The sequence below is a fragment of the Oratosquilla oratoria genome, chromosome 9 (genome assembly GCF_046742065.1).
Source record: "Oratosquilla oratoria isolate Oo_2021 chromosome 9, ASM4674206v1, whole genome shotgun sequence".
Classification (NCBI taxonomy): Eukaryota; Metazoa; Arthropoda; class Malacostraca; order Stomatopoda; family Squillidae; genus Oratosquilla; species Oratosquilla oratoria.
The window spans coordinates 67,249,239-67,273,859 of NC_134785.1; the positions used below are offsets into that span (position 1 = coordinate 67,249,239).

The window sequence follows — 24,621 nt, forward strand, 5'->3', positions numbered from 1 at the left end:
AACTCGTGGATTGTTTGAGCTTGGGCTATATCACCTAAGCTAATCCATATATACATCTATATGGAAAACTGTATTTCTTCACATTTTTTCGACATATGGGCTTTCTTAATTTACTTCCATGACCTCTTAAAGTCCTCCCATCTTTAATCAGATCTCTTCTATCAGTACAATCTATTCCCTTTAGTGACCTGAACACTGTAATCATGTCACCTCTTTCTCTTCGATCTTTCAAAGTTGGCATGCCCAGACCTTTAATCTTTCCTCATATGGTTTATCTGCCAGGCTAGAGACCAGTTTGGTTGTTGCCCTTTGTATTTTGTCAATCTTGTTTATATCCTTCACTTTGTGTGGGGACCATACTATTGATACATATTCTAGTCTTGGCTGTATCAGGGTTTTGATGATTTTTTTTAATCTTCTCTTCATCCATATAATGGAATGCCACAAGCACAGTGTTGTCCACAAACAAGAACTGTTATCTTGGCCGCATCAGGGTTTTGATGATTTGTTTTATCTTCATCCATATAATGGAACACTACAAGCACAGTGTTGTCCACAAACAAGAACTGGCTCACCTCCCTCTTTCCCCTACTATCTTTAACCATATGCAATCCCTCCTGTCCATCACCCCCATATTTAACTTTTGTACTACCCCATTTGTGTTCACATTGAACAGCCATGGCAACATGATACAGCCCAGATGCAGCCCCATCTTTACCTCAAACCATTCACTCTATTTCCAAGCCTAACACAATCTTTACTGCTCTTGTAAAAACTCTTGGCTGCCCTTAACAGCTTTCCCCCAATACCATATACCTCCCACTGTGCCTTCCTGTCTACCCTGGCATGAACCTTCTCCAAATCCATAAAGGCCTAAAAAAACATCCGTACTTTTTGCCAAAATCTTCACACAAATCTGCCTTACCACAAAATTTTGATCCATGCATCCTCTACCTTTTCTAAACCTGCACTGTGATGTGGTTGTGTATCAAAAGTAAGGCCTAGAATTTTTTGTGCTATTTTCCAGTGGTAATGTTTGGCCTTTTAATTTTACAAATGGCTATATTTATGATTCATGGTTGTCTGGAGTGTACACAGTTACTTTCTTGGGTGAGGCTTCCATTCTCTTATGGTTCCCAATACAAACTAAACAAATGAAACACTTAACAATAAATGTACCAAAACCACCTCAATAGAATGTCTTCATACAGAAACCAAAATACTCGATAAAGACTACATGAAAATAATAGGTACAAAATTCTGTGCAAGAACCATCAGTCCTAATCTTGTGACATTACACAAACACAACCATATGAATGTAACAAAAACACTATACCTGCAGTATTTTACTCAAATATCTGCAACCTAACATCGAGAGAATACAATGGGGAACAACCAGTCTGGTCCTCAGCCTGTCAGATAAACCATATGAGGAAAGACTAAAAGATTTTGGTCTGCTAACTTTAAAAATTCAAAGAGAAAGAGGTGATAAGATTACAGTATTCAGGTCACTAAAAGGGGTGATAAGAAATCATGAGAAGAAATTGAGGAAGTCTACATGTCTAAAGGATGTGAAGAAATACAGTTTTCTATATAGATGCACAAATACTAACAATGTCTCAGGAGATATAACCCAGGCCAGAACAATAGGTGAATTCAAATGTAAATATGATAATTGGAAATCAAGGATATAGAATAAGTTGGAACTTTATATGAATTTGAGGCTAGGTATGATAAATTGGAGAGTAGGAGATAGGACCCAATGAGCATTGCTCCTTTCCTGTATACTACAATTAGGTGAATACCACACAAGTCATTCATACAAAACATATTCATACTCAGGTGAAAAACCATCACATCTAGATGGACCATCAAACACCCTACTTCACCAAACCCCTCCAGACATTAGCCCCACAGAAAAATCCTTCAATAGAAGAACCACACTAGCATACCTACATTCTGGTCACCATCCAGCACCAAAAGTATACCAACCCAGAGTAGGCTTGGCCAGAGAAGCAAACTGCCCCAGGTGCAACCAATACACAAATAACATTGAACACCTCATCCTACACTGCCTCACACTTACCATACCTAGACAACAACACAGTATTCATCCCTGGATGATTTATGAGCCACTCCAGTGGCCATTGCCAGTTGACTGTTAACCATGGGTTTCCTACAAGAGATATTAACATTGGATTGATTTATTGATTGATTGATTAATCAGTCTAAATTAGTTATCTCTCTAATAACCTGTACAGTGCTATATTAGGATTAGATTACCTTGATTGGTTTCATTCCTTTTTATAGATGTGAAGCATTATTTTTCATGTTTATGATTGTAGGAGGGGCGGGGAAGCTAGTACTATTCTTACCCTCTTTGGTACTCAGGGGTCAGATAACTTACTAGTGATGGATGGGTTGGGAGCCCCTGTTGTGGAGGGAAATGCTGTTGATTATTATTAAAAATAAAATGCATGTAGTATAAATTCTGTGGAAAGTTAATTTGCTTTGTATTTTGCAGTACAAATGCCAAAGAAGCAGCCAAAACCATGCGAGCCTCCCTGAAGAGGAGGAGGACGGCAGAACGATTCCTTTCATTGCCTGGTTTTCCTGAGCATGATTCTTTAGTTCTTGCAGCCAGTAAGTATATAGAGTGTATACCCATAAACTGTAGATAACATGTTTGCATATTTACATGGAAGTGGTGTAAAGGAATTCATACATACATACATACATATACCAAGGCTTTTTCCCCCTTCCAAGGGAGGTAGCCAAAAAGGGAAAGGCATAAAAACACTCCCACCCATTTCATCCCTAAATACACTCCACACCCCTCCCACCCTCCCTCTCATCTGAGCACCTCCTGGATGACGGGTCATCCCTGCACCCTGCCCACCGCCCTGGGTCAGAAGCAGTGTCGCAAGACACAGCACATCCACAGCAAGGCCGCTTCATTTAATCGGCGACCCCCCCTCTCCGTCCCCCCTTGCATAGAGTTTTATATATATGTGTGTGTGTATGTGTATATATATATATTTATATATATATATACACACACATATACCAACAATACATATAGTAAAGGCTTTTCCCCCCCCATATATATATATATATGTATATATATATATATATATATATATATATATATATATATATATATATATATATATGTAGTATGTGTGTACAGAGTTTGTATTCAGACAGGAAAAATCATGTGCCATAAATCTGATCTGCTTTCACTCAAGACTATTAGATATAATACAGGAAAGGGAAAGATGGGCTGAATGTGCTTTCCTAGATCTACAAAAAGCTTTTGATAAAATGCCACATAGAAAATTATTAGGAAAACTGGAAACCATAGGAGAGGTACAAGGTAAACTACTGTAATGGATGGAGGATTTCTTGCATGGAAAAAAAAGTAAGAGTAGTGCTCAGAGATTAAGGTTCTACTTGGGAAGAGGTGACTAGTGGAGTTCCACAGGGATCAGTACTGGCTCCAGTAATGTTTGCTCTTTATGTGAATGACATGGACAAGGGTGTGGACAGTTACATGAACTTCTTTGCTGATGCTGCAAAGTTGTTCAGAAAAGTGAGCACTGAAATAGACTGAGTTGCTGGAGAGAGATCTGAACAAAATTTGGGAATGGGGTCAGAAGTGGGTAGTGGACTTAGACATTAGGAAATGTAGCATAATGGAATTTGAAAAAAGTAAAAACAACATAAAATTGGTGAAAAGGATGTAAAGAAAATGGGATTTGAAAAATACCTGGGAGTAATCATTACAAAGGACATGTCCCCTGATAAACAGACAAAACAAAATTGTCAGAGAAACCTACAACTTGGTGAGGCCAATAAAAGTGGCATTTACTTACTTGGATGAAGAAGTGGGGAAGAAAATACTAGTTACACTGATAATACTAAAACTGGAGTATGCAGCAACACTGGTCACCCAATACCAAAAAGAATATAAGGAAAATTGAGAGAATCCAGAGAGCAACTACGAAGATGGCCCCCTGCACTTTGAGAACTGTTGCACGAAGAGAGACTGTCAAAACTAGAGTTACCAACCCTGAAACAAAGAAGAGAAAGAGGAGACTTGTTGACCATCTATATAATCATGAGAGGCATGGAAGTCCTTGATAGAGAAAACTTACTAATTTATTGGGATATGAGAAATACAAGAGGACATGGAAAGAAATTAAAAAAGGACAGTTAAAGAAGAGACCTGAAAAAGAACAGCTTTCCCCATAGAGTGGTGGATGTATGAAACAAACTGGATGAAATGATTTAAGAAAAATTTAGATACTGCAAGATACAGAGACGGGACAACCATGAGCATAACTCTCCTTCCCATAAGATACAACTAGGTAAACACACACACACACACATGCACACACACACACACACACACACACACACACACACACACACACACACACACACACACACACACACACACACACACATGTATATATATATATGTGTGTGTGTGTGTGTGTGTGTGTATACATACATACATATACCAAGGCTTTTTCCCCCTTTCAAGGGAGGTAGCCAAAAAGGGAAAGGCATAAAAACACTCCCACCCATTTCATCCCTAAATACACTCCACACCCCTCCCACCCTCCCTCTCATCTGAGCACCTCCTGGATGACGGGTCATCCCTGCACCTTGCCCACCGCCCTGGGTCAGAAGCAGTGTCGCAAGACACAGCACATCCACAGCAAGGCCGCTTCATTTAATCGGCGACCCCCTCTCTCCGTCCCCCCTTGCATATAAGGAGAGGACGGGGAGAAATCCCTTCGGGCTGCGTCAAAATTTGCTCACACATACTACCTCACCCCCCACCCCCCTGCCCATTCCTCCTCATGCAATCACAACATCATCCATATACAACCATTCTCCACTCACCTCTGTCTTCCGTCCTCTCCCTTCCTTCCTTAACAGACATTCCCCTCTTCCCCAAAGCCCCCTTCACCCCATCCATCCACCTCATCCTAGGACGTCCCCTCATGTTCACTCCCTCCACATCTGCCTTCCATACCTCTTTTACTAGTCTTTCTTCACTCATTCTTTCCATGTGTCCAAACCATCCTAATATTCTTTCAACCCTATCTCCCAGCTCCTTTTTCACCCCTGTTCTCCTCCTCACCTCCTCATTTCTCACTCTATCCAGCCTAGTAACCCCCACCATACTTCTCAGACACCTCATCTCAAACACATTCAAACTCTTCTCTTATGTTCCACGTTTCTGCCCCATACAGTGCTGTTGGCACAATCACTCCTTCATACAGTCTCCTCTTCGCATCCATTCCTAAATGTCTATTCCTCATTACACTCTTTAATCCACCAAGGCATTTACTCGCTTCTCTCAATCTACATTCTACCTCCACCTTCACTCCACCTTTTCCTGCTACACTTGCACCCAAGTATCTAAAACTATCCACTTCCTCCAGTCGCTCTCCCTTAATGTTCACTTCCAGTGTGTGTATATACTTTACATTTATTATATAGTGCAGGAAGAAAAGTGTTCATGGGATATTTTTATATTGTATTTATTTTTTGTGTCATTACATTGGTGCATATTGTTATTATTTAATGTCAGAAAAGGTTGATGTTGTATAAATATTTCTTTATGTAGAACAATTATAAGTGATTTTTATATGAAGTAATGTTTTTTGTTTTTATCACTTATACGGTTATTAGGTGTGATGTGATGTATTCATTGAAGTTTTTAGAAATGTACTTCATAGTTTTAAACTCTTCATTTCAGTCTTTGATAGGAAAGCTATAAGCATGTGCAATTGTAAGTTTCTTTAACATATTTTTAGTAGTGTTAGAGAGAATACAATTATCATAAGTAACATTTAGCTTTCAGAATATTCTAGTAGTGTTTAAGTATACATGTATAAGCATGTGCAATTGTAAGTTTCTTTAACATATTTTTAGTAGTGTTAGAGAGAATACAATTATCATAAGTAACATTTAGCTTTCAGAATATTCTAGTAGTGTTTAAGTATACATCAGTAGCCAGAGTATTAAGCCATAATTAGAGAGGGATTGAATAAAGAAATTGCATTTTTATTATATTGCAGTATACGTATGTACTCCTAGAACATACCTGTATGTTGTATATATTTGTGTATGTGCATTTGTATGCTCTTGGTAGATGCAGCTAACTGCTGTTGAAATTGGTTATCAGGTCAGTGATTGTCCTTATCTACAGATTCCTACAGATGTAAAGGTTTTTGGGAAAAGAGTAGTGATACCACTGTGTACTATTTTTTGTTTATTTCCTTGCCCAATGGTTGGTTGAATTTTTTGTAGAGGATAAAGGAAGTAAGAAAGTACGTAGTGTCCTTTAAAATAGTTAAATTCCCATCCATAGACAATATGAAGTGAGAGACTGCAGTGACCATTCAAAAGGCCAGCATGAGGTATATTCCAAGAGGCTACAGAAAATATACAACCCGAACTACACACAAGAGGTAGCCACCCTCAATTAGTGAATCAATCGATCAATCAGTTGGTCAATCCAGGTCTCTCATGCAGGAGACCCAGTTAGCTGGCAACAACCACCAGATTGGCCCATAAGTTACTCGAGGAAGATATATTGTGTTGTTTGGGTATGGCCAAGGTGGGGTAATATAATAGATGTTTTGTGTCTATTATGTGATGGTTGAATCTATATATATATATACATTTTCCTTATCCCAAAACAGCTCCTGAAAGGACAAGGCCTGATTATCAACAACGTAAGAGATCTCAGGACAGATTACGGACCCTGGAAAGGCAGACCAAGCATAAAGTGGTGGAGAGTTTCAGCCTCAATGCTTTCACTACTGACCCTGATGATAGGTGTGAAAGTTTACCACCATTTTCACCCATTCGGAAGGTATTGGTAGCTAAATTACTGTCCTCCAAAATGATATTCTTTCATTCTCTAGTTTTATTAATAATATTACTTACCAAATTGCCTGTAAATTTCCTGAAAATTGCAAAATTTAGGATCACACATTGAAACTTTTAATCACATTTTTACAATATAGCACTTAATAAATGTCAGCAAAGCATTAAAGTTTAATTTTTCTGTTAATTATACTAGATATCCTGCTTAGCAACCTTATAAAATTAATGTCATTTGTGCTCTTGTTGTACTTGCAGGCTTCCATAAGGACAGATTTTTAATTTGATTACATCCTAAATAATCAGAATTGTTATGCATCTCTCATTTGGTAGTGAGAAAGGATATTCAAAAGAAAACAGATGAAGGATACATTCTGTTTATTAAGACAACATATTTTTCAGGTCTGCCAAATGAGTGCAAGAGCACGATATAAGAGTATATCATATCATGCTTTTGGAATTGATAGTACTGATGGAGAAAGAACAGGTCAAGCAGTAAGAAAGACATCCATACTTGAACTCCCTCGTGACCGAGTTGCTTTTCATTCTTGTTTGAGTAACTTGGTCAAACTAGGGAATCAGGAACCTCCCATTCCCCAAAGACAGGTATATAAGATTTGTTTTTACTTAGATTGTATGTTACTCATTCATACATACATATACATTGGTATGTATGTAAGTGTGTTATCTGAGATAGAAAGAGAACTCATGCATAGGGTAGATCAAAGAGTGCTGATATAGTTTCTGGATATGGAAAAAACGAGTGAGAAAATACTAGAAAAAAGAATGTAGAAAACTGAAGTGGATGGAGGGAACTTTAGAGGAAGACCAAGAATAAAATGAATAGAGAGTGAAGAGGTGCAGTGGATGCAAGAACAAGAAAGTCTGTTTGTTAATCAAGGAAGAGAGTGTAAAATAGAAGCGAATTGAATATGATTGTAAACAGAAGAAGTGATGTGTCCCAAAGGGATTTTCTTCTTGTCTGCTTTCTTAATATTTTTTTAGCCAATGGGGGATAGGTTTAACATATAGTGAAACAATGGTAGTAAACCAAGTATGGTTATTGAACCCTTGCTCTGTCTTGGTGTATTACCGTGGACCCAAGCACTGTGATGGAGAACAGATATTACCCATCATACACAATGTGTTAAGATGGTAAGGGTGACAAATGGGTTTACTTGGGTGTGGAATGGATATAAGTCAATCTAATGCTCAAGGTCACTCTTGTATGGTACCTATGGCCCATAGGTATCAGGCAAGGGAAGAGTCAGGCATGGCCCACATATCGTGCAAGGTTATGTTCTGTTGTCTGGATAAGGCAGAGCCATGTAAGATGATATGTTCAGCATGTTCTGTGTGTTGATTGCATCTAGGGCAACATAGATCTGGCCAGACCAATTCTGTATTGGTGCTTCTTTGGGTGGTGGCCTGAATGCAGTCTTGCTAGTGTGATTCTTGACTGTCATGGGAGTGATTTTTTGGTAGGGTTAACATCTTGAAGAGTATGGGGGCCTATTTTGGAGAGCTTAGTTTGTGATCTAGATGTATATGTGTTTCTGTATGGATGTGTGCTAGAGTGGTGGTGAAAAATTAACGAGTAACCACTTTGTAATTAAGATGTGTCTAATTTTACCTGAATTAGTTTTAGTACATATACATATACCAAAGGATTTTTTCCCCTTTATAAGGGAAGTAGCCAAAAAACTAAGGCATAAAAAACACACCCATCCATTCCATCCCTGTCACACTCCACTCCCCTCCACCCTCTTCCCTCCCTCTTATCTTGCCACCTTCTGGATGATGGGTCATCCTTGCATCTTGTCCACTGCCCCGGGTCAGAAGCAGTGTCGCAAGACAAAGTACATCCACAGAAAGGCCAGTTCATTAAATAGGTGACCCCCCTCTCCGTCCCCTCATGCAGAAAAAGAGAAGAGGGGGAGAAATCCCTTCGGGCTGCATCAAATTTTTCTCACACATACTCACTCACCCCCCATCACCCACCCATTCCACCTTATGGATCACATCATCCATATACAACCATTCTCCATTCACCCCTATCTTCTGTCCTCTCCTGTCCTTCCTCAACAGACATTCCCCTCTTCCCCAAAGCCCCTTTTACCCCATCCATCCATCTCATCCTAGGTCGACCCCTCATGTTCACTCCTTCCACCTCTGCCTTCCACACCTCTTTTACTAATCTTTCTTCACTCATTCTTTCCATGTGTCCAAACCATCCCAGTAGTCTTTCATCAACCTTATCTCCCAACTCCCTTTCCACTTCTGTTCTCCTCCTCACCTCCTCATTTCTCACTCTATCCAGCCTAGTAACCCCTATCATACTCCTCTAGCACCTCCTCTCAAACACATTCAAACTCCTCTCTTCCTCTCATATGTTCCATGTTTCTGCCCTGTACAGTTGTTAGCACAATCACTCCTTCATACAATCTCCTCTTAGCATCCATTCCCAATGTCTATTTCTCATTACACTTTTTAATCCCTCAAAGCATTTACTTGCTTCTATCAATGTACATTGTACCTCCACCTCCACTCCTCCCTTTCCTGCCACACTTCCAGTCTGCTGTCACTTTCTCCCCATTGTACATCTCATCACCTAACTTTTACCCACATTTATCTTCAACTTCCTTTGTTCGCACACCTTCCCAAACTCTATCACTAACTTCCTTAATACCTCCTCTGATCCTGCTACAAGTGTAATGTCGTCAGCAAACAACAACTGGCTTATCTCCCACTTTTCTCCATTTTCTTTAACCATCTCCAATCCCTGACCCACTACTCTTGCATTTACCTCTTGCATCACCCCATCCATGTATAAATTGAACAGCCAGTGCGACATAACACATCCCTGACGAAGTCCCACCTTTACCTCAAACCACTCACTCACTCCATTTCTAATCCTAACACATGCTCTACTACTCTCATAAAAACTCTTGACTGCTCATAACAGTTTTCCTCCTATCCCATATATCTGCAGTACCTCCCACAGTGCCTCCCTGTCTACCCAGTCATAAGCCTTTTCCAAATCCATAAAAGCCCCAAAAACATCCTTACCTTTTCATATAGCTTTCTCACATATCTGCCTTACCACAAAAATCTGATCCATGCAGCCCCTACCTGTCCTAAACCCACATTATTCCTCACCAATTACCCCCATCTGATCCTATTGGCACTGGCAACTTGCCACTCAACAATTTCATCGTTGTGACAAGTGGCCATGACCTCAATGTAATTAAAAATAATCCTGATTGGATGTATCTGTTTAATCTTCATGTTGCTGGATTTAATGTAGTTTTGTTGTAGGATATTTACTCATGTTTTTGTTCATGGAAGAGATCGATGACATATACCTGCTTGTTGTGGTCCTGTAAGATGGGCAGCAGAGGTGCCCATTGTCAATCCTATATCTCCGTCAGGGGGCATAGTCCTGAGGGGCTGTTACTGAGTCTTGAGACTAGGCCTAAGGTCTCTGTCAATTGAAGCTTTATTTTCTAAACCTTTTCATATATAAAGAGCTCATAACCAGTGACTGCTGCCCTTCTCCCACCACTCTAAGATAGTAACATAGAAATAGTTCTGCACCAATACAACTCAAAACAATCCAAAGCTGTGGGAGGACCTGAGGATTATTGCCAGCCATTGTAGGGCTGTGGGTATTCTGACAGCAAAACTTGAGGCAACTTGTTATTGTTGTTGTTGCTTTTCTTCTTGTTCTTATTATTATTAATTTGTTTTTAGAGTGAAGAAGAGGAACTTTATAGAAAAGAACTCAATGAGAACATTTGGCTAGAGCTTCAAGCATGGCATGCAGGTCAAGAGTGTGATGATTATGATGGTCATCTTCTTGTCCTAAGACAAAAAGTAAGGAATCAGAAGTTTTATTTGTTACAGATCATTGGTATAGAATGTGTTAAGTTGATAAAGCTTATGTAAACAATAACTTCAGTCATTTATGTGCCTTAATTATATTTAATAATGAATCATGTTTTTCTAAACCCCTCTTATTCATTCCACAGGTGCCAGAAGTTATTGAGGAAGTGATGCAATTTGAATTTAATTCTTTAAATTGGTCATTAGAGACAGTAGTCAGTAATGACAAAGAGAGTGTGAATCAAGATTCTGTTGAGAAAATCAGTACAGTGGATGATTTAGTTAGTTTAGGAGATTTAGTCATTGGAGGAAAGCCAGTGAGAAGAATGGATGAGTTTGATGGAAGAGGCCAAAACAAAGTAGGTGATGCCTGTGGGGAATCATGTCAAGGATGTTTGTCAATCTGGTGTGAATGTTGTAAGGAACAACAAACAAAAGCTTTGATAGAAGTGGAAGAACTCTTACAGAAGCTAGAATTTGTAGAATCACTTTTTCCCTCAACAAGTAAACTTGCTGATCTTTATTCAGATTGGTTGAAACCAGAGTTTATTGGTCGATATAAAGCTTTATGTGTGTGGTACAATGCTACTGTGCAGCTGAGACTGAAAATTGAACTTCTTGGAAAGCTTTTAGGACATATGACAAATTCTTTAATGCCGTGGCCCACCTTCACATATCCGAAGATTCAGTCCTTACCAAATGTAAGTCATGACTCAGGGATCCTCACAGGAGAGATCGAGAACAGTACACCCAAGAAATCCAAACATCAAGCAATGAAACCACCAGTGGTACGCTTTACCATTGAGGCAGATGACTGTTGTGAGGAGAACCAGTATTCAAATCCATCTGATTCACAAAGCTCAACAGACTCTGGGGCAACGAATACAAGTTCAGGTAGTGCTCTTCTTCTACCACCACAGCCCTTCACAATGCCTTCAGGGGGTTTGAAGAGATGCATGAGTGACATATTTGTTGAAGCAAATCCATACAGGTTTGTTAGATTAACATTAATTAATGCTATTGTTGATTTGAATGCATTTATATGTACCATTTGAAGTTCATTCGGTTATATATATAACTTTTAACAGTATATATTTAATTTAGAAATGAGGACGATAGAATTAGGTATTCTATGTATATCATAATTTGTTTTTTTCTTTATGTCAACCTACATATGGGGTGTTGTCTGCATATGTTTTATGTTATCAATACAGGACCTCAATGACACCCCTGTGAATCAGTCATACAGCATTCTTTTAAGCTTGGAAACTAATTGACACTCAAATAGTAATGCTAATTACTTTCAAATTCTATTATCCTTCTCCTACCTTCACTTAGATTTCTGCTTTTACCATCTCTACAACTGAACCTCTTTTATCCCTAATGATAGAAGTGATGGTTACACTGGTCAATAGAATTTCCTTTTCTTTTGGGTTTACAAACTAAAATAGGTGAACTTGATTTAGTTTTGATGTTGAATATAATACTGTTTGTAGAATTTTTCCATTAAGTGACAATAAATGATCTTTCAGTCATTTATTAATGACCCAATGGAGTCAGGGTAGAGATAAACTGTAGATTAAGGGAAACAAGTAAATGTTTTGGTGGAACAAAAAATGTCATGAGAAACGGGTATCTGAAAAGAAGTATTGTTAACACTTTATAATTCAAATTCAAACCTGTGCATGCCTGAGGTATAACTTAAAGAACTTCAGGACAGTTTTCCTTTGAAATTAAGTGTTATTAAGTGAAAACCTTTCAAGAGTTTACTGTTTCATATGTCCTAACCTCTTTGAAGATGAAAAACATGCCCTTAAAGTGTGCCATGCCACAAATCTAGAAAGAAAATAAAAGCAACTTTATCCATGCAGCAAAATATCTAGAGAGGGAGATTGGAATACTCCTCACCAATCACACCCATTACATTGGTGTCTTATTAAGTGTAAAAAAAAATCTCAAGGGAAACTATGAAGCCTTGTTTTTTTTTTCCTCCCTAAAATAATGCCAAAGTACTATTACTCTGACAATTTTTATCTGTTTCCATTATTTTTTTTACTTGAAAGCTGACACTTTGTTCTACATTCTGAACAATGTTTATTATGATGTGTTGAATATTGGAATTCATTGAAGTATTTATGTGATAAACAATTTAAAAAATTCTGTGGGAGTGAATATATCAATACAGCAAAAAGTAACCACTGAGCCTGCACATATTTAGTACTTTGATAATTATAACCATGCCCAATACGTTCTTAAAAAAATGCCAAAGCATAAGTCTGAATAGTTGGGGACTAGTAGCAGTTTGAATATTGTTATTTTTGCACAATAAAATAAAGTTTTTATTGTGTAAGTATAGTATAAACAGACTTCAATGAATATTGGTTAGAATAACTACAATGATGAGCATGATTCTCAGTAAAAAATATTAGCTTCTTAGCTCAATTAGGAAAAAAAAAGTCTGAAGTTGACCAACATTCTTAAAAAATATTTGTTTACAATTTTATGGCAGTCATGATAAAGCAAACTTTAGTTTCTTTCTGGAGAAAGTCCAGCCATTTTGCCATATTAGCTTCTCAGACAAATTTAGATTGCTTGACTTGGCAAATTGTAGTTCTATTGAGGAACAGATTGCTTCAAATGTTGGATTCTTAATACTCCTACTTCAGCACTTCATGGATAAAGGGTCATCCCTGTCTCTTTCCCCACAGCTTGTGTCAAAAGCATTGCAGTGAGGTAGATCACTCATATAGCTGCTCTAAATACAAAATCACAGTCCGTTAACAGAATGGAAAAGTTTAGAATATTTTTTAATATACATTGAGTTCTAATATACAACTGATAGAACTTCTGTTTCGGAGAATGTACTGTTTTTAATATCCCAATATATCCAATCGTGTCTCTGCAGGCCCGTGTTGACTCGTTTATCTAGGCTTATGCTTGGAAAATAAAATATTCCCTTTTGCAATGGAGATAGATTTTTTTTGCAGATGCTCTGTAGAGCACTGGTACATACATATTGTAGAAAAACTATGGATACTAAGAAAATTTTTAAGCTCTATCTGGATTCAGCATTTTTGTAGATGACTACCATTAACTGTGAAATATAATTCCTTATATTGTTTATGTTATTTGCAGAAAGTATGTAGAAAAATTGCTGAGGAACAAGGGCATGAAAAAAACTTTTGATAAGTTAGCAGAAGTGATTCGAGATGTGACTTCAAGGACAATATACATTCTTGAAGAGTCTCAAACTAAAAATGTCCCAAGCAGTATGCTAACAGTAAGTATGAAAACTTTTGATTGTGAGAAAATACAGCCAGATATGGAAGATCTTTTATGTATCATTCATTATTGACAGCATTACCATTAAAGAAAACATTCCTTTCTTGAACTATTGTATTGCAATATATATATATATATATATATATATATATATATATATATATATATATATATATATATATATATATATATATATATATATATATATATATATATAATTTCAAATTAGACATTAATAAATATGTCTTTCCCCACAGCATTTCCAAAGTGCTGCTGTAGAAGTGCCTAGTAGTGCACTTGTTGCCAACCTGGAAGACCTTCGGCAGTATGGCCCTTGGACTCAGAAGTTCACTGCCATGGGACTTCCTTCATTCTATGCAGCTTTTATTTTCCTCAATACTGTGCCTCTTCAAATGATGCGTGAATGTCTTAAACTTAGGTTAGAACAAATGCCTGATAAGCCATCCAGGTTAAGCATCAAACAGGCAAGTATTATATTTTTACAATTTTTTGACACCATATCACACAAGCATAACCAAATGAATCAATAGAAAAACAACCCCTGCAACTTATTAATTAAACATATACAATAACCCATCACCTGTACCACAAAACACGTTCATACAGAAACATGTTCACACCACAAAACAAACACCTATACAGACCTCCAAATTTGATAAACCAAACTCTCTTAGACATCAACCCAGCTGAGAAATCTCTCCTAAAAGAAGTAAGAATCACAATGGCATAACTGCATTTAGCATAAAGATAAGAAAGAGAGGAAAGGGTAGCAAAGTTACTTGTAAGTTCCCTGCAGAGGACTAATTTGAAAAGAAGTCAAGTGCTGGTTCAGGGGAATTTGTATTGAAACTCCTATTTGGAAAGAATTTTAGATTGATGGGAAAATATCCCAAGGCTTTCTATTGTAAGGGAAGATTGAGTACATTGAATTACTCTAGGTAGCCACAAAAGGAAAGGCATAAAAACACTCTCCTGGATGACGGGTCATCCCTGAACCCTGCCCACCGCCCTGGGTCAGAAGCAGTGTCGCAAGACACAGTACATCCACAGCAAGGCCGCTTCATTCATTTACTCTTAATATAGATTAATATAGTTATTAACTATATATGTAATGGTGCATAGGATCTGAAATCATTACTCACTTGGTATTTTTTATTTCATGTCAAAATTATGATCATTTTTGGTATGTTTATGAGCAATGGAATCGTCCTTGTACAGTATTTCAGCCATTCACATTATTATCATTCTCCATTTTTTCTATCTTTGTTTAATTGCTGTGATAATTGAAATGATGTTTATTTTTTAATTTTATTTTATGAATTAGAATGTAATGCAATTATTTTATGATTATGTTACAGTTGATGCGTGAATACAAGGAAGGAGTTAAGTTTGCTGTTATTGTGCGACAAAAGTATCTCAGGTCATGTCAAGCATTGTTTTGGAATTTAAATAAAGAATTAAGAGATAATCTAGAATGTAGATTAAGTCAAGCAATTGAAGAATTAGATGGAAATATGAAAAGAATGTTAGAGGTATGTGAATAGAATTTGTTGGTTATGTATTGAAAGTGAATGATATATACATTTACTAAAGTGCTCTTTCCTCCTTAAGATTGGAGAGTGATGTCACAGAATATACCCAGCCTTCACTCATCCCACACCCATCCAAAACCCATTTGTTGTTCCCTCTTAGTTTCTCATGGATGAAGGGTCATCCTTGACTTACTCACTGCTCAGGTCAGGGGCATTGCAGCACAACATTTAAGGTGAATGATAGATGTTGATGATAAGTGTATCCATCTGCTGTTTTGAATGTAGCATTTTCTTTTTGTCAGGTTTATCTTGAATGGTTGGATCAGTTTGTGCTAATGTTACATAGAGAACCTCAAATGTCAGGACTACAAAGAAACTTTCTTCAGGAAGAATGGATATTTATCAAAGCTACATGCCCACATGTTGTAGAAGGAGAAAGTTTGGCAGCTACCATGTTTTGGTAATTGAATGTCTTTTTATATTTTATGATGACTTTCACATGCTTGTTCATATTTTCCTAGTGAAGCTAAATGGGCATTTTGCTCTAGTTGTAAAAGATGTAAAAGGTTGCCTGATAATTGTAAACTGAACTAAGTGTATTTAGATGTAGAGTTGAAAAGATAAATCTTTCATTGCTAACATTTTCTTTTACAGTAATATAGCATGTCATATGCTGTGCAGTGTTGGAGATTTTGTTGACACAGGAATTGATGACCTAATTGTAGGAATGCAAGATTCATCACTTGAGGCTACTGAGGACATGGAAGAGGTCTTTCAGCAAGATCCTGAGGATCACCAAAGGCATGTATTTCAAATGAGGTGTTTGAGACACGTGAGATTTGTGGAAATGAAGCAGAAAACTGGTGTTAGGAGAAAACAGTCTGATAAGGTGGACCAGTGTTGAGGTGGTTTAGGCATATGGAAAAAGTGAATGAGGAAAAGTTGATTAACCTCTTCAATATGAGTCGAATACTCACACGCCTGATGTACTCGACTGCCTGATTCGATGATACATCACAATACGCACATTATAGAATTTAAAGTTACAGCTGTATTCTCTTTCACCCTGAATGTTGATAACCACAGAAAACTCTTATCAAGCCTATTCACAGAATACAGGAGTCACTCAGTTACAACTACAAAATTATAATCAGGACACTGACACTGGCATCCATGTATACCCATTCATGCCTCATGACACCAATGTTAGTGTTATCGTATGCTAAGGGTTAAGAGAGCAGAAGAGGAGTGAGCTTAAAAGGAAGACTTAGAATATAGTAGATGGGTAAAGTGACAAAAGGTGTGGGTTCATATGATGTGTGATTAGAGTAGAGAAAAGAGAGTGCAAGAGATAGGAAAGTGTGGAGGGAGATTGTTAATGGATGAATTAATGACATGCCCAAAAGTGCTTATACTCCATGGAGGAATGGATGAAGGGGAGGTTAGCAATATTAAAATGAATACAGACATGCATAGTCAGTCTATTGCCCCAGGTCCTTCTTGCAGGAAACCCATGGCTCCCAAGTAACCAGCAATGGTTACTGGTGATGCCCATAAGTTATTCAGGGAAAAAATATTGTGTTGTTATGGGATGATTAGTGTGGGGCATTGTGGAATAAGGTCCTCTGTGTCTCCTATGTTGTGGTTCTAGGGCAGTTTAAATCTATGGCCAGGCCTATTCTGTGTTGGTTTTGTTTTAATGCTGGATGGTGTCCTGAACATAAGTGTGCCAGTGTGGTTCATATTTATCTTGAGAGGCATTTTTCTGTGGGGCAGACGTCTAGGGGTTGTTGGTGGAGTATCGAGTTTAGTAGTCTGTCTTGAAGAGGTTGTTTAGTGGTGGGAGTGTGAAGGTATTTTTGTGTACCTTTGGGAAGTTATTATATACAGTAGTCCCTCTTATCTGGATTGCCATTATCCAAAATTTCCTGCCATCCAGCCCCCCTTGCAAGGCTCGCAAGGGTAATAAGTCAATTGAATTTATTATTTGGCACTTCTGTCACTTCCCGTCAGTCCATTACCCTCCCTCATGGCTGTCACCAAGAAGAGGTGCAGTCCATCCTCAATTATCATACAGGGAGTTGCCCATTGCTGTAGTGAAATTTATGAAAAAAGAAATGTTCAGAGTAAACTAAGTGTACAACCAGTCTTGGAATGAATATACAAAAATTCACAGGGAGGAAGAAAAAGATTTTGAAAGAGTTGTAGATAAATACAAAGATGAACAAAACTGTTTTACAGGTTTATAAATGGTAAATTGAGATGGAAGTAATCACAAAGCTAAAGTGGATGGTGATGTCTTTGAGGAGGCCTCAGCTGAGGCAGAAATAATGAAAATTTCCAATCAGTCCTGACAAAGGAGAGCAGTTTTTTTTTTTTTTTTAAAGAAAGCAAGGATTCGGCTTTGGAAGATATAAATGTAGAACTAAGGGAAGTGTTTAATTTCTTGGAATCTTTGGATTTGACAAAAGTTTCTGGACCTAATGTGATCTCAAACTGTATACTTAAAGAATATAAGGAACAAAAGGCAGACAAGATTCAGTCTTATTGTATGTTTGTTAAAAGAAGGCATAGTGCTGCTTGATTTGAAAATGGCTAATGTGGTACCAATTTACAAAGATGGATGTTATAAATTATAGGCTGGTATTACTGACCAGGACAATAATGAAATTATGTGAAAGGAATGTGAAAGATCAATGGACCATATATTGAGGAGATGAACATTCTGATAATCAATTTAGTATATGTGTCAAACATTTTAAGCTTTTACTTGAGAGTAATTGATCTGCTGCAAGAGAGAGAAGGGTGGGTGGACTGTGTATATTTAGACCTAGAGAAAGCCTTAGGTAAAGTACCTCACAGTTAACTTATGTGGAAATTGGAGCATGTTGGAGGACTAAGAGGCAAACTACTTGAATGGATAAAAGATTTTGTGAAGGGAAAAGACATGAGGATAGTAGTAATGGATAAGATGTCAAGATGGAGAACAGTAATGAGTGGAGTCCCATAAGGTTCAGTGTTTGCAACAATAATTTTTCTTGTCTATGTCAGTCACATGACGGGAAGGTACAAGCTAAGTTGTTGTTGTTGTTGTCGTTCCCTAGACTGTCTGTCCGAGCAGTCCCGTCTCCCCAAGGAATGCTACAGCCGAAACTGGGTTTTCCCACAAGCTAAGTTAACATGTTTGCTGATGATGCAAAAAATATGAGAAGAGTGAAAAACATGGAGGATGGTAGGCTATTGTAAAAAGATCTAGACACTATTTTTGCATGAAACCAAGAATAGGTAATGAATTTCAATACCGAAAAAATGTAAAGTACTGGAAATGGGCAGTAGTTGCAAAACACCATCCTTAAACTATTCCTTGGGAAGTGAACCCATCACAAAAGCAAATGAGGAGAAAGATTTGGGAGTCTTGATAAAAGACAACCTGTCACCTGACAGACATATCAGTAGGATTGTGGGAGAGACATATGGACTACTGCAGAAGATTTAACCACTTCCATACGGTGACGCCTACATAGGCGTCATGAGGAGCAAGTGGGTACGCAATGATGCCGACGTCGGCGTCTTGATTATATTTATTGTAGTCGTACCTACGTAACCTCCATTCTCTCTAAACTGGCTTCATCATATTTTCTATGGTTATCAAAATTCACGGGTGAAAGAGAACGAACGATTGAGCACTGACTTTATTTTTTATAATGCGATTATTATGACGCAACATCGCATGTTGGGCAGCTAATGCTGCCAGACGTGCGATGTGCCCCGAAGTGAAGAGGTTAAGTGGCTTTTTGCTATATGGATGAAGAGATGATGAAACCCTGATATGTCCAAGACTGGAATATTTGTCAGTAGTATGGTCCCCAGACAGAGTGAAAAATGTAAAAAAGATCAAGAGAATACAAAGGGCTGCAACCAAGCTGGTTCTCAGCTTGGCAGATAAACCACAGAAGGAAAGACTAAAAGCAGTGTGTCTATCAACTTTGAAAAATCGAAGAGAAAGAAGTGATTACAGTATTCATGTCACTACAAGGGAGAGATTACATTGACAGAAGAGATATCTTACTTAAGGATCGGCAAAAGCTATGAAGACTACATATCTAAAGTATGTGAAGAAATAGAATTTTCTACATAGATACATAAAACTTGAAATGGCTCAGAAGGATATATAGCCCAAGCTTGACTAATACATGAATTAAAATGTAAATATAATTGTAAATCACGGATATAGATTAAGTTGGAACTACATGAAATTGAGGCTAGGTATGATAGATTGGAAAGTAGGAGACAGAACCCAAAGAGTGTTGCCACTTTCCTGTTTACTACAATTAGCAGTAGGAAGCTCACTGGCTGAGTGGGTTAGGGCGTTGTTACTTGCGGCGAAGGTCGAGGTGAGGGCGGTTTGAATCCTGCCATCGGCGAAGTTGAACCAAGGGCATGGTTCATTAAATTCCACACTACAAAGCCCTCTGTGAGGGGCACCGTCCTAGCCTCCTGATAGGGGGGAGTGTGTGACATTAAACCATATCACAATTAGCAGTGCTGGGCGTGTTACTGTTAGACAGGTTACAGCTTGACATTACCACAGGACAGGTAGTGCATTACTGAAAAATCTGTGTATACATACTGCATATGTGTATATACATAAACACATATGCAGTAATGGGGACTACTCTCAGGAAATTAAGATCGGTAATGCATTGACAAAAATGCTCCCCAAGATTTTTCGGTAACGCACTACCTGTCCGGTGGTAATGTGCCCAGCTATGACAATTAGGTAGGTGCTCACCCAGAGGCCTTTTCCTAATTATAAAGGGGATGACCAAGTCGAAACACTCGCCCATCAGAAAACTAATATTCTATATTTTATTTTTCAGGAAGTTACTCCTACAGTTATGTAGAGATATACAAGTTCTTATCCTGGAGGCAAGGGAACGAGCTTTAAGAGCGGCAAGTTTAGCAAAAATGTTGCGAAAGGATTTGGAAGTTGCTGCAGAGTTCAGTCTAAATGATGACTATACGGTTGTATTTGCAAAACTTCAAGAAACCGGTCATATTCGTGTCAAGGCCCCTCACAGCCAAAATCATTACATTTTTATACCAGGTAGGCTTTGCCAGTAATTTCTTTGGGTTTTATATAATTGTATGAGTAGAATAGTGTATTTGCTGAAATATGTTTATATGATTTGTAGACTAAGTTATTAGATATATTGAAAGTGACATGTCTCTCATGAATTATGTTGGGTAGGGATTTAATCTCTGTTGAAAAGATTTTTGGTATATTGTACTTATGGAGGTGTAAGACGCTTCCTGATTTTGCAAGAATATTTTGTGGAAAAAAAAGATTTAGTGCGCTTCATCATAAATGTTTTGAAAGATATTTTAAAGTTGCTTTATTGGGGAAAATGTATGATTCTGTGAATATTAATGCAATATTGAAATGGCATACTGGAGTAAAGTATGAAATCATCTGCTGTAATTTTACACTTTCCTTTCAGCTGCTCAGTCTTTTTTCTCTAAGTCGTTACAATTTTTTTCATTTGGCTGTGGACTAAAATACTGAGCAGGTGCCCTGTTACCATGCTCCTTCACATATGCTATGACATTTAGCATACATTTAATGTTATGACTGTGACTTTGTTTTTAAAACAAAAGTTTGATCTGTGTAGGAGATTTACCATAGTATATGTTATGGGAATACTGTACCCCATAAATGCTTCTGATTAGATCACAATTGTTTTGTTGTCATTCAATCATTATAAATGGCTGGAATTTGTTAACATTCCTTTTATCTCTGTAGGAGTATTTTTCACTTAAGGAATGACCAGATGTTTCTTAAAACTAACAGTTGTTAGATAATATAAGACATTAACAGTATATCTGGTGTGGATTATGTATGCTAATGAAGGAGGTACAGTGGGAGGATATGAACTTCCATCATTCTGGTAACTGCTGATGTAACATGAGAAATTTGCTGTAAGTCTATACTAATGGAATATAATAATGTTGCTTCTTGTCAATATTTTATTGTCAGTAACACAATTTAAGTAAGATTTGGCTTGTTTTCAATATATAATATTTCTATCAGTCTATATATCTACAATTTTTTTTTCTTCCTATAAGGGAGGTAGCCAAGTCAGAAGGCATGTACTCACTCCCTACCCATTCCTCTCCCATCCACCATCCTTTCCTTCCTCTCATCCAAGCTCCTTGTGGATGAAGGGTCATCCCTGTGTCCCACCCACTACCCTGGGCCAGAAGCAATGCAACAAGACACAGTACATCCACAGTAAAGCTGCTTCACCTAATCAGCAACCCCCCCTCCATCTCCTTGAGGAAAATAGAGAAGAGAGGGAGAAATCCCTTTGGGATGTGTCAAAATATCATTCATACATAACCACTCCCTATTCCACCCCATCCCCTGTTCCCTCCCTTCTTTGCATCACAGTATCGTATATACACAGCCATTCTCCACTCAACCCCCATCTTCCTTGCTCAACAAACATTTCCCTCGTGTTCAAAGCCCCTTTCACCCCATCCATCCATCTAATCCTTGGTCATCCCTTCATGTTCACTCCTTCCACCTCTGCCTTCCACACCTCTTTTACTAATCTTTCTTCACTCATTCATTCCATGTGTCCAAACCATCCCAATACTTTCATCAGCTGTATATGTCTGAGATGAGGTGTCTGAGAAGTATGATGGGGGTTACTAGGCTGGATAGAGTGAGAAATGAGGAGGTGAGGAGGAGAATAGGGGTGGAAAGGGAGTTGGGAGATAGGGTTGATGAAAGAGTATTAGGATGGTTTGGACACATGGAAAGAATGAGTGAAGAAAGACTAGTAAAAGAGGTATGGAAGGCAGAGGTGGAAGGAGTGAACATGAGGGGACGTCCTAGGATGAGGTGGATGGATGGGGTGAAGGGGGCTTTGGGAAAGAGGGGAATGTCTGTTGAGGAAGGACAGGAGAGGACAGAAGACGGGTGAATGGAGAATGGTTGTATATGGATGATGTCGTGATGTATGAGGTGGAATGGGGGGTGAGGTAGTATGTGTGAGCAAAATTTGACGCAGCCCGAAGGGATTTCTCCCCGTCTTCTCCTTTTATGCATGGGGGGACGGAGAGGGGGGTCGCCGATTTAATGAAGTGGCCTTGCTATGGATGTACTGTGTCTTGCGGCACTGCTTCTGGCCCAGGGCGGTGGACAAGGTGCAGGGATGACCCGTTATCCAGAAGGTGATAAGATAAGAGGGAGGGTGGAGGGGTGTGGAGTGTATTCAGGGATGGAATGGGTGGGAGTGATTTTATGCCTTTTCCTTTTTGGCTACCTCCCTTGTAAGGGGGAAAAACCTTGGTGTATGTATATGCCACCCACATTTTATTTGTGGTAAAAAAAATTATCTCTAGCAGATCTGTGCTTGTCTAATACCCTAGTTTACCAGCCTATGGCTCCCCAGCTCCCATTCATGATATGGCTGGATTGGATACATGTCAATTGTTTGTTAGAATTGAAAATTGCATCTTATGCCCCTGTAAATACAGTAATTAATCCTAAACATGGATTTAGTCTACATGTAATTAAGAATTTTTAAAGTCCGAAGTTCTGGACAGGTAACATAAAGGAGAAGAGGGACTACATTTGGCAGTTGCTGGATATGCGAGTAGGAGCTGGAGAGGAGGAAAACTGGGAAGAGGAAGGTTACCTCGTTCTTATGAAAGGATGTGAATCACAGAACACTGAAGAACTGTGGAAAGGACAAACCATTGTTATAGAACCAACAGCAGATTGCACTATAACACTTTCTAGAGTAGATGTAAGTATTTCAAAAGGTGAAAGCTAAATAGAACATACATTTTATTTACCTAATTAGAGGTAAATACAGTGTATTGCTACAAAGCCCTCTGTGAGGGGCACCATCCTAGCCTTCTGATAGGGGGGAGTTTGTGACATTAAACCATATCATCATCATGTTCTACTTAGCTTTTACATGTGAATGGTATGGTATATTATGTCATTTAGGCTTGTGTATGTTTTTAATGAATACTGGTTTAATGGAGATCAGATACCTTATTTGATATAAGAACTCTGCATTGATATATATTTAATTGATTTTAGGTAATTGGACTTTTGTTGGTTGTGGCAACTGGTCCACAGCTAGTACCTATAAGGAAAGACTTTATGCATTGTATGGGTAGTACACTACAGCTTCAAAGAGATCAAACCACACCCAACAAAGCTATAACCCATTCAATGGATGAAATGAAGGTAAGTACATAATTATGGATGGAATTTGGGTGATAATTAGATATTGTTTATTAAAGGAGAGCTATGTGTCTCACATATTTTTGAAAGTAATCCTATACCATTTGAAATTCTTTATTAATATTTACTGCAAGTATTCCACTTATTCTTTTACTCCTTCATAAACCAAGAATCAGTGATGAGTACTTGTTAATGTGAGATGGAAATGGTAGTCATCTCTTGCCTCCTACCCTCAAAACCCATCAGCACTCAACATCATCTGGAAATTGAATTGGCACTTGACCTCTGGGTAGGGCTCAAGGTTACTTGCAGTCATTGCTTCAGGGATTGTTTTGGGGCACCTCTATGGTCCAGAACCACACATTATTTGTCTGATAGAGTAAAATCTTTACTTGTAAAGGAGTGATGAGACACTATTTTACTCTTGATATCCCTCCTTTCCACTAACCTCTTGTGTTTTTGATCAATTTAATGTGTGTATAGAGAGTTTTGGGAGGAATGTAAATGTAATGGGTGATATCAGTGCTAGAGTAGGAGATTAGCCAATAGTTGGAATAGTAGAGATGCTTGGGATGTCAAGTATAAATTATAATGGAGAGATGATGCTGGAGATGTGTTTAGATGATAATACAGTGTTTAAGAAGAGAGCCAAGCATAAGTACACATAGGAAAGGGTTTTGAAAGGAAGGTTGGTTGGTATGGTATTAAGGGACTATGTAGTGGCAC

At 38.1% G+C, this 24,621-nt stretch overlaps 1 protein-coding gene across 1 annotated transcript in view; it reads left to right on the forward strand.

The window, feature by feature from the left end:
* The window catches only part of LOC143028507 (mitogen-activated protein kinase kinase kinase 4-like), a gene marked incomplete in the record, with an annotated part of 107,785 nt that overhangs the window by 2,623 nt on the left and 80,541 nt on the right, over positions 1-24,621 (forward strand). Inside the window, 13 exon segments of the mRNA XM_076190703.1 lie at positions 2,525-2,643; positions 6,726-6,898; positions 7,312-7,515; positions 10,663-10,785; positions 10,941-11,785; positions 13,930-14,074; positions 14,334-14,561; positions 15,456-15,629; positions 15,932-16,089; positions 16,284-16,434; positions 20,514-20,736; positions 23,244-23,446; positions 23,749-23,898. Coding sequence (XP_076046818.1) covers positions 2,525-2,643; positions 6,726-6,898; positions 7,312-7,515; positions 10,663-10,785; positions 10,941-11,785; positions 13,930-14,074; positions 14,334-14,561; positions 15,456-15,629; positions 15,932-16,089; positions 16,284-16,434; positions 20,514-20,736; positions 23,244-23,446; positions 23,749-23,898 — 2,896 coding nt within the window.